At 43.8% G+C, this 14,086-nt stretch overlaps 1 protein-coding gene across 3 annotated transcripts in view; it reads left to right on the top strand.

Moving 5' to 3' along the window:
* Window positions 1–671: 671 nt before the first annotated feature.
* Cnksr3 (CNKSR family member 3) overlaps window positions 672–14,086 on the top strand; it is a 100,119-nt gene continuing 86,704 nt past the window's right edge. For 2 of the 3 annotated variants that reach the window (XM_087193432.1, XM_004856853.4), the window contains exon 1: window positions 672–1,173. Coding sequence is in view for 1 of the 3 variants with exons in the window: in XM_004856853.4 (XP_004856910.1) it covers window positions 1,122–1,173 (52 nt within the window). In the remaining 2 variants the exon portion in view is untranslated. Of the gene's footprint in view, window positions 1,174–2,104; window positions 2,217–14,086 lie in introns of all 3 variants that reach the window. The other variant, XM_021238020.2, reaches the window with a different exon arrangement.

A 14,086-nucleotide genomic window follows, 5' to 3' on the forward strand; every position in this document is an offset into this window, starting at 1 on the left:
GTTGGACTTTCGAATTTAGGATTTTCTCCAGTCCAGGGTTAATTACAGTTCCAGATTGAGTCTCCTGAATGTGGCCTTTCTTTGTCAGTGCTGAAGCTGTGTACTTTTTTTTTTTCTAACAATTTTGCCCTCAGGGTTAATAACTAGTCCAAATGAGCATTAACTCACTTTGTAAATATGAGTATTTTAATATGGAAAACTATAACGCAAAGAGCTGCCAATGGGTAAGGAGTAACTTCAGAAGCTGAAATATTGCAGCAGCGTTGCAAGAGAATGTGTTACACTGTTACCTTTTCATAAACAAAAGAAAACCATTCCACTTTAAGAAACTTAAAATGAGGACGGCCGTGAGGCACAGCAGTGTCGAGATACAATGCATTTAAAGTGAAGAGAACTTGCAGCCCCTACTTTAGGTTTCCTGTGCGTGTGTGCTTGTAGTTGCTCACTCCGAGACACACTGTTCTCTCAACAGGACCCGGGCCTCCCCCGAGCCAACTGGGTTCCTGGGATGCACACAGCCTGCCCCCAGAAAAGGAAAGTCCAGCTCGGGACGATCCGGTAGTGCTTAAAGAGGGCTTAAAGAGGGAAAGTAACCGGAGCCGGCCGTTGCCCCTCCCCCGAGCTGCTCCCGGTCCTCGGCCCCGCCCCCTCTTTTATTCGGGTGGCGACGACTGGAGCTGAAACTTTGCAGCTCGAGCACGCACGCTCTGCGCTCCTCCCCGCCTGGCGTGCAGGAGGTGGGGCCGTGGCGGGAAGGCTCTGGGCGCCGCGGACTGGAGCGGGGACCCCAGGAGAGCGTGGCGCGGGGAGGAGTGAGAGCCTAGTGAGTGGCCCTGGGCTGGAGGAGCGGCACAACCTGGGAAGCCGGGGGTCTGGGGTCGCAGCCGCGCCGACCCGCAGCTGCTTTCGCCCAGGAGCCGCAGCTGTGCCCGGGGTCCCGGCGGCGGCTCGGGAAGGAGGAACTGCAGCTGGACGGTGGCAGCTGGAGGAGCAGCCACACAGCTGTCCCGTGTGCGTGCTACGGGCCAGGATGACCCGCTGAGCGCGGCCATGCGGCTTTGACGGGGTGACCAGCGCTTGACCGCCACCTCTTAGTCCAGCGGGAAGCGAAGCCATTTATCATGGAACCCGTGACCAAGTGGACCCCCAAACAAGTGGTGGACTGGACTCGAGGTGAGCGGGCCTTAGGGGACCCCGGCGTCCTCTAGCCATGGGGCTGGAGGGAGCTGGGGCCTGGGGAAGGGGGCGCACAGCCCCTCTTGCGGGCGAGATGCGGTGCTAGCGCCGCGTGGGGACAACGCAAACTTCTGCCGAGTGCGCCCCTATCTCCCGTGCCTGCTCTGAGCTGTTCCTTTCAGAGATCGGTTTGTGACAAGCTCGGGGGAGCCCCGTCTTTAAACCCTTTAAAAGGGGTGCCCCTTTTGTGGAGGTTGAAGGCTGGGAGTGCGGGATTCGGGACTCGGTGCTGAGGGTCGGGCGGGGGTGCCCTCCCTGTCCTTTCTGGGTGGGTACCCGGCGACCTGGCTGCCAGTCCGCCAGCGCAGAGGCACAAGGAGCCTTTGTGTGGGTGACTCCCGCTGGACCTCGTAAATGCTGGCTGCCCCGCAGTCTGCAGGCATGACGGGGCGGTTGGACAGGTAGAGGGAGACTCTTGCGGCTAGCTGAGCCTGTCTGTTTTGGTTGGAGAAGGCTCCACGAGAGCCGGCACTGTGGCATCCGTGCCGGTTAGAAACCTAGAAGGGAGCCAGGAGTCCAGGGGAGTCCTTGGTACCCCCGGTGGCGCAGCTTTTTCAAGCCACATTTAAACGCTGGGAAGGAGAAATGCATTTTGTACAGTATTTGGGAGGAGGGAACGCCGTGGGTGTGGGCGGTGGGTCGGGGTAGGAGTTTGCACTCCTGGCTGTCCTGCTTGCTTTTTACTATAGTGCCTCCCAAGATTCCCAGGGAAAGTGCTAGAGGCTACTTAGACCTTTTTGTACTCTTCCAAGAGACCAAAGTTCACCAAGAACAAAGGAGGAATGTACTTTCAAGGGTTTCCCCCTTCCCACTTAAGCATCCTTCTGTTTCAAGTTACTATTTTTTTCCCTTCTGTCTGCTCTTTCAGGTGAGGATGGTGTCCTTTGTCAATAATAATAACTAGAATTGTGTAGCGCTTCACAGTTTGCTAAGAGCTCTCTCTGTGTTCTTGCCTTTGGTCACCACAGTAGGCCCGTGAGGTAGGTAAAGCTGGTAAGCTCAGGTCACCTTTCAACCTGTCTCACCCATGGCTGCAGCATAAGGAAAACGGATCATCTCATTTCTCATGCCTGTGCCTTTTTTTCATAGACCACTGGAATGGGATGCCTCAGGCATGTGGGATGTGTCAGTGGGTATGTCTGACCATTTCCTGCTCTTTCTGACCTTTCCAGGGAAAGGAAAGAATATACCCTCCTTGAGTAGGGGTTTGTCCAATGACTAGAATTTTAGGAACTCTTAGGCATGACAGTGATGAAGACGACAGATACCTGGGCATTGGTGACTTGATTTGCCTGGGTAAACAGTAAATAGCATTGCCAGTGCCCAGTAGACATAAAAGGTACCCATACCCATACCCTAGATTAAAATGAAGTCTTCTCTAGCTAGCAACTTGCTGAGGCTGACTTGATCTATTTTGCCTGTAAGCCCATCAGTGAGGCCACAGAAGAAACTGTTAAAGTCAGCAGTTACTGACCTCCAGAGCTGTTCTGTCCAGTCTGGTGGCAGATACTCACCTTGACTTGAGTCCTTGAAATGCTACTAGTCAGGATTGCAAAATATGCTAAGTATGAAATACACTGGACATTTGAAGACTTGGTATGAAAAAAAAGAATGTGAAATATGAGTCATAATTTTTATATTCAGTACATGTCGAAATTATATTTTGGCATGTTATATAAAATAACATTTATTACCAGGATTAACTTTGCCTATTTATTTTTCCCTTCTTAAATATGGCCCCTAAAAATTTATTGTTGCGTGGTACTCCCTTTGTGGCTTACATTCTAATTGTATTGGACGGTGCTGCTGTGGAGTAAAGAAAGGGTTACTACATCTTATCACTCTTTAGCTTTTCTAAGCCTCTGCCAGTCTACTTGATAATAATGTACAACCAGACCGATGGTAACAGGCGCACAGGAAGATTATGGAATGAGATCTTCACACCATCAAGATTTGTGTCTTTTTTTTTCTTTCTTTTGGCCCCTTGGGATTGGGAGATGAATAGTGTAAATTCACATCCTGTTATATTTGTTTAACATTTTAAAAGAAGAGCAGATTAAAACATGTTTTTGGTATCCAGTTCCTTCACGCTTTGGCTTAGTTGAGATGGCTTTCATCTAGGAAAAGTTTTCTGTTGACCTGAAAAAGCAGCTGTGGTTGCCTCAGTACCTTTGGTACTAGATTACCTCCCTGTGGCTAGAACTTGGCAGCTTCATACAAAATGCCTGTGCCCTTTTGGACTCTTACATACAGCCTCTTAGAAAAGACCTGGATACTTTCTGTGTGAAAATCTAAAAAAAGATAAAAGGAACAAATGTATGGCTAACTCTTAGATAACAAGAGGCTCTATTCTTCCAGATTGCATAACATGTTACTTAAAAATTTCTCATAATGATGTACAGGTATTGATTTTTTAAAAAACTATTGATTTATGCAAACTCCTCAGCTTATAGGACTATTTTTAGCTGTCTTTGCTAATCTCTTCACCCAACCCCATTTTCTAAATACATCCCCATGATAAGCAGCTCTTCATGTACGTTTAGCCACTCTTAGTATTGCATGAATATGTGTATGGTAATTATGAGCTTGAGGTTTACAATTGTCTGTAGGAAGCCTGAGGTTAAAAATTAACTGAACCTGGCCACATGGATAGCCTGAGCTCATGTTGATATTGCAAGACAGATTGATGCATTAGAAAAGTTGCTGTGTGCAGAATGTATTAATTTCTGTGGCTCTTATTCTTAGTCTTTAGCTACAGTGTCACCAGTTATAATATTAATAGATGTAAATATTTTCAGTGTATCAGACAAAGGCCTAAGCATTGTGTGAATAATATGCCCAAATACCCTTTGAGGTAGGAAATGTTATTTACATTTTGCAGTTGAGTAAATTGAGGCACAGAGAGGTTAAGAACCTTGGCAGTTGTCACCCACCTGGCAAATAGCATAACAGCATTTGACCCCAAATGGTTAGGTTTTATTTCAGTCCCTCTTCTCAGGCCACCTGTTGACCACATTGAAAATCTTCAGCACACTTATGAATGGACCTTCAGGATTCTATCTTTAGTGGAGGGTCATTGTATGTACATCTTTTTCTTCATATTTTGTATGTGCCACAAAATTATAATCAAATGAATTCATAGTTCATGGCACTTTGCCAGCCAAATAACTCAGTAAAAGCGTTGTAAAGCAAACGATCTTTTACAACATGTGGAGTCAGTCACACATAATGGGAAACCCACTGGATTAACCAAATGGTAGTTTTAGCTTTGTTTTGTCAAGGAATCAGCGCAGATAATGGAGGACTGGGTAACTCCTGTCGTCTGGATCTGTCATTCCTAGCATATGGCAGAACATGTGATGTTCATCCTAATGGCCTTCATGCAAAATGGCTGTTCTGCCCCAGTGTTGTATTTCTGTTCCAGGTACGAGAAAGGAGACCATAGAGAACAGAAGCGTGATGGCAACCAAGCCTTCTCTAATTCTGTCAGAAGCACCATTAGTTGAAGTGGCCTCCACCTTTTTTGTCAGAACTGGCCACTTTATGCTGTAAGGGAAGCTGGTCATTGCCTTTTTTTTTTTTTTAAAGTGGCCTAGGTACAAATTGGAGTTTAGGCAGTAAGGAAGAAGGGCAGAATAGACATTGGTATGTGGTTGGTAGGATCTGCCGTGCAGGAATTTACATGTATTAATTTTCATAGGTCAGCCCTCAAAGCAGGATGCATGCCACAGTTTCCTACTTACAGCAGTACAAAAGCCAGCTATGCTTTAGAAATACAGCATTATGTCTCCATTCCTGTTTTCTTAGGTCAAAACCTTAATTTATCCAAGGTCTGTGCCTCTAAAGTTGGTTGAAATATCAGGAGTTTTGTAAAATGTGGCTATCGTGAGTTGTATTTCTGCTTACAGGCTGTTGGGGAGCGTGCTTACCACGCAGGAAGGGGAAGTGCTTTGTCCCAGCAGCTCTGTCTTACCATTGGCCTTGATCAGCCCAGAGTGGGCAGCTCTTAATTGGTGTGTGGCTGAGCAAGCACATCTGTAAAACCCAGTGTTCATCCCAGAGTTCAGGTCTCTGGCCAGCTTCTGATCTTCCCCATCTCCAACCGAAAATAAGGCCTTTTTTCCTTCAAAGGCAGAGCCTGTTGTATTCAAGGTATTTGCCCTTCTTCTTCACTGGCCACGGGCACCACTCCTTCCCTGTATTGGCAGTCCTAACGTGCCTCACTGCAGGTTCACGGAGGGGTTGGATTTCTGTGGTAACTGTTGTAGAGATCTGGTACATTACAGTGGGTCAACTACAATGTACTACATTCCGCCATGTTTTAGTTACTTTTCTTGTTGCTGGGACAGAATACCTGATACCCACAAGTGAGACAAGGAAAGGTTTATAGTATGTTAGCTCGTATTGCATAGAGGTTTCAGTCCATAGTTGGCTGGTTCCAACGAAAGGTGGCATGGCAGAGGGGCACAGCAGAGTGGCAGGCAGGAAGCAGCAAGCCTTCCTTCTTCTTTTCCTTTTTATTCTATCCTGTTGGTCGGTGCCACCCACACCCAGGGTGGGTCTTCCCTCTTCAACAAATCCTTCACCCACAGTGGAACTATGTTCCACCAATCAGTGGACTAATTCAGTATCACACATTCATGATTCAGTCACTCCCGAAAGCCCCAGCTATGAGCACATAAGTCTTTGAGGGGACATCTAGAGATAAGCCACAACACGCCGTAGGGCTCTTCCTGCCCCTGTTCACACAGAGGCCAGATGTTCTCATCATCCTGATTTCAATTTAGGGTACACCTTTTCTTTAGCCTCTATAGTCACAAAAAAGAAAAGGTCCTTGTCTTTTTAACTCTTACAGGTCCACCATTTGGCAACAGATCAAAAAACTTCATATTTCACTCTCTCCCCAATTCTGTCTCCTGAACTTAAGTGATAAAGACTTTTGTATTTCTTGTTTTGTTATTTTATTTTTAAAAATATTTTGCAGTGCCAAGAGGTAGAACCTGGGGTCTCAAGAATGATAGGCAAGAACTCTACCACTCTGCTCCATCCACAACCCCAAGTCTTCTTAATCATAATAATAGAAAAAGTTTGATTGAAGCTTTTATGCTATTGAGGCAGATGCTGTACTAAATACTTGGTTGAGACTTCCTCACTTCTCAGAAAACCCAAATGAGATGTATGTACCATTGTGAAATCATATTCAAGAAACTGAGGCAGTGAGGGGATTGGTCATATTCGTGGGCGATGGTGCAGTTGGAAGTGACCTTTTATGGGCTCACTTCACCTCTGCCCTGCCTGACTCCCGATGGAAGAGCTTGGTGGTTGGAAGCGTGGGTTCAGGAGTCAAGTAGGTTTGCCTCACAGTGTGATCTGCTGTAAGCTCTCCGTAAATCGCTACTCATGTTTTTATTGCTTCCTCCCTTTTATCCTTTAGCTCCTGGACATAAACTGTTCTCGCTGAGCAGTTAGGTCAATCATGAGGTAGATTCCGGCCATCTGGGGGCACCAGTTCATGGAAAAGAGATTTCTCTTCCAGTTGCTGACCAGTCAGAGGATTGGGATATCACTAGATCTGGAAGGTTCTTGATTCACTGAGTGATAAATGTGTCTTGCTCATATCATGAACTTTCTTTGGGTAAATCAATTCAAACCATATTTCCTCAACTTTTAGTTGTTTAATAATAACTGGCCTTTTAGTGAGCATGGCATTAAGAACGGCTCTTGCGGTCCATTGACTGCACTGGCACCTGGTCCATGACCTGCAGCTTGGGCCTCACCTGGGGGCTTGTTACGGATGCTGTGCTCAGGTCTGTTAAATCACCATTTGCTTTTTAACAAGATCCCCTGGTGATTCATGCACCCATTAGAGTTTGAGAGGCCCTGTTTTAGTACATAGCTTCAAAGGTGTTCTCAAACTTTGCTGGCAGTTATTGCTACTGTAGAATGGGGCTATCTGATCTGACATGGGCTAAATCCTATTTTACTTAAGTTCAAGGGTAATGTTACTTAATTTGAAGATGCTTGACTTGGCCACTCACTAAAACAGAAAAGTCATGTGAGGGTGTATGCTTATGTTTATAAGCACCACCTAGCAACAGCATCAGTTAATTCTTAGCAAACCAAATGAAATATTTCCCCTGAGATTTCTTACCTGTCCCTTGGGGCTTGAAGAGTACTCATAACAACTAAAAAATTTTTTAAAAAAATACTTTAAGACCAGTAGTGAGGAGGAGAGTTGAGGGGAGGTCCATGGTCACTGTGGTTGAAGCTTGTTTTTGGGATGCTCAGCTGGACTTGGGAGGACAGTTGGGCTTTTGGCCAGTCACATTGTCCTGTAGGCTGTGATTACATGGGGTTTACCACAGTTGGGTGGGTCATTTTGGAGGGAGATTACATTGTTGATGGGAAGTGACACTGAATGTCATTTCAGGAATAATACCCAGGCAGTTCTCAAATTTGGGCAGTTTGTGTTGTGCCAAGCTAGGGTGTCTCAGTTCTGTATCCATGGATATGGGGAGGGGACCTTTTCCTGCCTGGCCTCATCTGGCAGATGTGCCTTTTGTGTTCACTGCATTGAGTTCACTATATCTCCTGGCTTTCCTTGACCATCCTAGCTGGTTGTGCATGGAAACATTTGTGTTCTTGCCTCATTTCCCCTTTTATTGTCCTTCTTGCTCTTTCTGAAGTTTTTATCCCCACGTAGCCATTACCTAGGCTTTCAATGACTTAAGTGGATTTTTGTTCCCACCAGCTTTGTGGAGCACTTCTGAGTTTGCTGTCCTCGAACTGTCCATGGACCTGCAGGTGCCCAGTGCCCACACATCTCCACTGCCCATGAGCAGAATTGAGGTTTTTGGAAGTTGAGTGAGTTATCTGAGCCCAGAGTCATGGAGCTGGGACCAGACTCCACAGGTTTCTGTTCTCTTATTCTGTCTGGACCCTGTTCCCTCTTGTAGCCATGGTGGGCTAGTTCATTCCTAATCAGCAAGTGTGGGAAGGGCAACTTCAAGGAACTTTTGTCTTTCCTGATCATCCCTTTAGGATCTACAGTTAAAGAACATGCTCCTTTTCTTATTTTTAGCACACATCTTCTGCAGCATCCTAGATGTTTTGGACTTGATCTTTTAGCAATTGGGATATTGACTGTGAATTGTTTATTGAAATTTCTTGATGTGTTGTATAGTTTCAGAAGGTAGCTCAGTGATGGAATTAATCATTTCTCTTTTTGACTCTGTTAGCCTAATTTTTATTTTATTTTTAATATCACATTGCAAATTCTTTGTTTCTGTGATACAATTAGCATTTCTATTAGGCAGAATCACACACATATATATACATACAATACCTTGCTTAAACAACCCTAGCAATTTTTATGGCCCCATATCCTGCTTGCCGTTGATTCCTCCCAGCTTATTCATTTAGCTGCTTTGGGAGAGAAGATCAGGCAGCTCTAGTAAGTGGTACATAGGTTCTGGAAAACAATAGAACTGGATTCAAATTCTTTGTCTAATACAAAGGGGTTTGAAAGCTTGAGTAAGTACCTTCTTCACACTTGTCTTTGCCGTTTTGTCCTCTGTAAAATGGGACTGATCATGACCAACTCACAGTGTTATAGTTAGAAATATACCAGGTAATATAAACACCTTGTCTTAATGTATGGCATGTATGTGTTCAATGTATTATTAATGATTTATTCCTAACACCGCCAAGTGACCTGGTAGTGTCATCACATTACTATTTAAAAAAAATATTTAACACTGTCATGGCTGATTATCCCTTTTCACATTGTCTGATAATAATTCCTGACAATCCCAGCCTCCTGTTCTTGGTGCACAGGTGATAAATTGATTTCATCTTCTGTCTTCTTACAGTTTCCTTGGGCACTTCTCCACCTTTCTTTTGAGGACCTTGTAGGTCCTAGAGGAAGATGGTATCATTAAAGGTTTAGCAGTAGCTCCTTTAGGAAAGGGCTTAGCAGGAGCATTTACCTTGGTAACAAATCTTGCCCTGAAGCAAAAAGAGATTTTCATCCATTCTACAGGTACAGCATCTCAGTGTCTGCAAGGGTTGATTTCAGGAGCCCTCTCAGATACCAAAACCCTCAGATGCTGTAGTTTCTTTCATAAAGTGGTGAGGTATCTGCGTATAACTGACACACATCCTCCTCTCCACCTTAAATCATCACTACATTACTTGTACAGTATGATGTAAGTGCTGTGTAAATAGCTGTTATACTGTATTATTTAGGGGACAGTAACAAGAGTAAAAAATGTCTACACATGTTCAGTGTGGACACAATTTTTTTCTGAATAATTTTGATCTGTGGTCAATTGAATCTGTTGATGGGGAACAGCTGACTGGTTCTGAGAACCTACTAAGTAACAGATGTAGCTGTAGGGATCCAGTAGTGGTCTGGGGGCAGGGATCTAGGTGGGTCCTTGCTTTAGTGTAGTACATGTATGAGGGGGGTGACAAATGGCAACAAGACAGATGAACAAGAAAATGGCTGTGACTGATGCATGTGAAGAAGAAAATAAAGTGGAGATGTGCAGAAGTCAGAGGCTTCTTTGGATAGAGTGATAGGTAAGCCTTTTGAGATAATGACATAAATGGTAGGAATGAACCAGCCATGGCAAAACTGTGGAGACTGGCATTGCAGGAGTGGGAATAGATTGTACAGAGGCCCTGTGGTATGATTGAGCCTGAAGGGTGTGAGAAAAGGTAGTGTGGAGTCACGTAGAGCAAGGATGGTAGGGTGGAGAGAGTGGGAAAGACAAAGCAGCCAGATCATGTAGGGTCTTGTGAGTCATGGTCATGTATTTGCAATTTTTTTCTGATAGCAAGCAGGAAAGGATATTATCTAATCTGTTTTTGGAAGATCACTCTGACTTCAGGGCTGAAAGGCATGGCAGTGTTCTGGAGATGATAGTGTCTTGGGACTAAAATGTTGGTGGTTCCAGCCTTTCTGAAGCCAAGAACTAGCTAGGTACAGTTGGTTCATCCATAGCTTCAGCCCTCAGTAATTTAAAAATCATATTTGAAACTGGGGTACCTGTTTCTTTCTTTACGACTAGACTCAGGAGAGTACCCCACCATCATCTCTTGATTACCCCCAGGGCATCCATGTGTGATGGTTGTTTAAAATAGAGAGCACACTCTGTCTTTTTGCCTTCATATGCTTTGTCAGATCATTGTTCTTTTCTGGCAGATCTTGCTGGAGCTACAGTTTCTGAAGCTGCACATTCACCTATGAATAGGGGTTTTTGTCAAAGTAGACTTAGCCTGGTTTGTTTTCTTTGACATCAAATGGGTAATTGAACAGTTTTTAACCTGGGCCAAGAAGGGCACACGTAGTTGTGTTTATGAGGACAAAGCAGGTCCTTTGATTGCAGATCAGTAGGTGCTAAAATTAGGAAGCTTTGTATCTGAAAACTTTTAAAATATTTGAGTAACCAGAACTGGCAGATCTGACAAAATATTTTGCTCCATGGATGGACTGTCCTAGTTTTTACTTTAGAAAATATAACCATTTTGGTGGAATAGATGATATTTTGGGAGATTATCAGGAAGGAAGAGTTGGACACTCTCATGAACAATGTGTCACCTTTCAAAAGAGAGGAGCAAGTGGGAGAGGGAATTGAAAGTGGGTAGGCTTGTGGCAGAATTTTCTTGACGCTTTTCCCACCGCCAACACCCAGTTATAGGGCCCCCCTTTTGGGTGACTACCTGTCAGCCCTGTTGGAGGAAAACCCCCTACATGTTATCTATTAAAAAAGGCAGTGATTATCACAGTCTGATTCATGCTTTCCTGAGGAAAGCCTTTTAGTGAAAGGAAACATTCAATTTCCTATTTTCAGAGACTTGCAGAAGTGAAATTCAGGGCTTTGGGTTTGGTGTGAGCATGTGTCTGTGTGTTGTCAGCTTTCCTTAAATGAGCATTGATTGAGCAGTCATGCATGTTCTCAGAGTGCTTTTGAATCACAGTGTCTTCAAGAGAATCAAGTCAGCATACCACCTGTAATCTGATCTGTGAGACAGAGAAGGCTGGTTCAGTATGTAGGGTGGACCCAGTTCCTGGTAACACTTGTTAGAGCTGTCAGCACCGTCTTAACACGGATTCCAACTGGAGCCTTCATTAACTGCGAACAGATGACAGTTCTGTGAGCAGCATTTTGAAAAATGGCTCTGCATACATTGATGCTTAAAATTAATAGTAAGTATTTAGAAAAGCTTATATAAGAGACAGGCATGGTGGTGCACACCTGTAAGCCCCGCTACTTAGGAGGCTGAGGCAGGAGGATCACAAGTTTCAGTCTATCCTGGACAACTTATCAGTACCTTGTCTCAAAATAAAAAAGCCTAGGAATGTAGCCCCATGGTAGAGCACTTGCTTAGGGTGTGCAAGAACCTGTGTTCAGTCCTCAGTACCGAAAAAAGATAAATAGTAAACAGAAATACTCTTTGGTGATGAGATGTCCAGAGACATTTGAGATGAAGTGATTGGTTATAAACACCCTCAGGGCAACTTGAAGGACTTTATATAAAACTGATCTGTAAAGAAAGGCCTCTCTATCTTCGAGATAGAGAGTCTTCATTCTTATTTGGATCTGAATAGAGATCTGCTGGCCCCAGGGAATAGAAAAACTTAATGAACACTTGTAAATAGGGGACTGGAGCCCTGATGGTTTAAATTGAACTTTTCCTGAGACCCTTTTCCAGCCACATGCATGTGATGCCTCCTGACAGAATTGAATCTCTTTCCCCAGCATCAGTATCACCTGAGAATGTGGATGTGTATTTCTTGGTCCCCAGCTCAGATGCACAGAATCAGAAACTGGAGCTGGGACCCAGTTGGGAAGCTGTGTTTTACCATGCTCCCCAGGTGATGCTGGTGGAGCCTGATACTGGAGGATGAGGGGTCTGTACTACTCATGTGGAGTATTCAGAAATCAATGACAGGAGTTGGACTCTCCCCCACAGTTCTTGCCATCAGTTGGTTTTCAGCTAATGCAAAATGATTGAGTAGGAAATAGAACTTTTCCAATAGGACAGTTGTGACAAATTTAAATGAATGAGTTAATATGTCTTGGATCATGAGTGCTCTTTCCACAGAACAGGCAGGGAAGAGTTAAAGCTGTTATCCCTGGGCTTCTGGCCAGCTGCTCAATCCCAGGTCCAGGGCATCCTTTTATTCAGTCCCCTTGTGAGTGCTTGGCCTCAGGACAACCCAGGGAGAGGAACATGTTTCATGGGTCTGAAGGGACCTGTTTGGGTTTTGTGTGGAATTTCCAGACCTTATTGAAATGCAAGAGCAGAATGTAACACCTTTCCCCTCCATTTTGAGAAGAGAATCAACAGTTGTTCTTTCTCACTTAGCTCTCAGGTTTTGGCTTTAAACAAAGTAGTATGGAGATGTAAAGAGAAACGAGGAGGAAAAAGCCAGAAAAGAGGAATACTTGAAGTGGCAAATATGTTGCACTTCAAGATGAAAAACTTTTGTCTCCTTTCATGCACATTAAATCATTGCAGATAGAACATGAGAGCCCTACAATTGATCAAAAGCAAGGAAATAAAAAGGACACTACAGAGGTGGACACACAATGCCGGGATGGTGTCGTGACTTGGAATAGGGGTAGCAAACTTGGATGCCAACAGGGGCTAGTAAGACAGTGTTAGAAATGGAAGTGTGGGGCCAAGTGAGACAGTAGAACGTGGTTGAGACTATGGCAGGTGCAAAGACACACATACTGTGTCGCTAATGTTTTCAGGTCTTTGAGTTTTGGTTGTTTTATGTTGTTTTCCAAATGAAGCTGAGTTTCTATGTGACATTTCCCAGTTTTTAGAAAACTGTCTGGCTGTACCTTTTTTTGTTTGTTTGTACCAAACAACACATTGTGGGCCAGTTAGCAATACGATACCTCTGTGAACAGCCAGTGTCGGGTTAGTTGTCCTAGTGACAAATGTACCTGCAAGATGTGAGTAAAATTGGCTACATGGTAATTCATCAACTACTTAGTACGTTGTTTATTAACCTGTAATAACATTTTGCTATTTATCTAATTCCATTATTTCTAAAATTACAAGGTACAATTCCATTCAGTTATTGTTAAGCCACAAATGCGTATGCCCTGAAGGACATAGCAGATGACCAGGTTCTCTTCAGTGTGAACATTGAAATCTGGATCCTCTTGGTCGAGTTCACCTATGCAGTATTGGCCTGTGGCAGGAGCTTATTTTTATTTTTATGTATCTTTTTATTAGTACATGTTTGTAGTACATAGTGTTTACTTCCTTGTGTGGAGTTGACACATGCATGTAACACATCTTAATTTTTTTCATCCCTTTTCCCTCCCTTTCCCCCCTCCTCCTCTTGATCTCCTTCACCTTTGAGAAAGATCTCTCTCCTTACATTCTAGTATCTATCTTTTATTTTGCTCGTGATTTATATTTTGGGTTTCTTATGAGAAACCATGCAGTATTTAAGCTTCTGTGTCTGCTTTATTTTGCTTAACATTATGGTCTCAAAGTGCATCCATTTTCCTACAAATGACTCGTTTATCTTTATGGTAGAAGCCCCTTTTGATTAGTCAGATTTTATGTGTGGATGAAAATGGAGAATATGTCCAAATTTTGGTGCTAATCTGTGAGGTCCTATTTAAATTTTTTTGCTGTTAGTTGATTGCAAGTTGTTTCTATCTTCATTGTGCTAAGAATTGGCAAACCAAACAAAACTAACAAGAAAAACAGTAGCTTGAGTACTTAAACTGGAGTAGTACTCACCCCAAAATATAGTGTACAAAACTTCTCACCAAAACCAAGGGATTATTTTAACCTTTCAGTTTGCTTTATG

This window comes from Heterocephalus glaber, unplaced genomic scaffold (genome assembly GCF_053883595.1).
Source record: "Heterocephalus glaber isolate CG9 unplaced genomic scaffold, H.glaber_assembly_v1.0 deba00001593, whole genome shotgun sequence".
NCBI lineage: Eukaryota > Metazoa > Chordata > Mammalia > Rodentia > Bathyergidae > Heterocephalus > Heterocephalus glaber.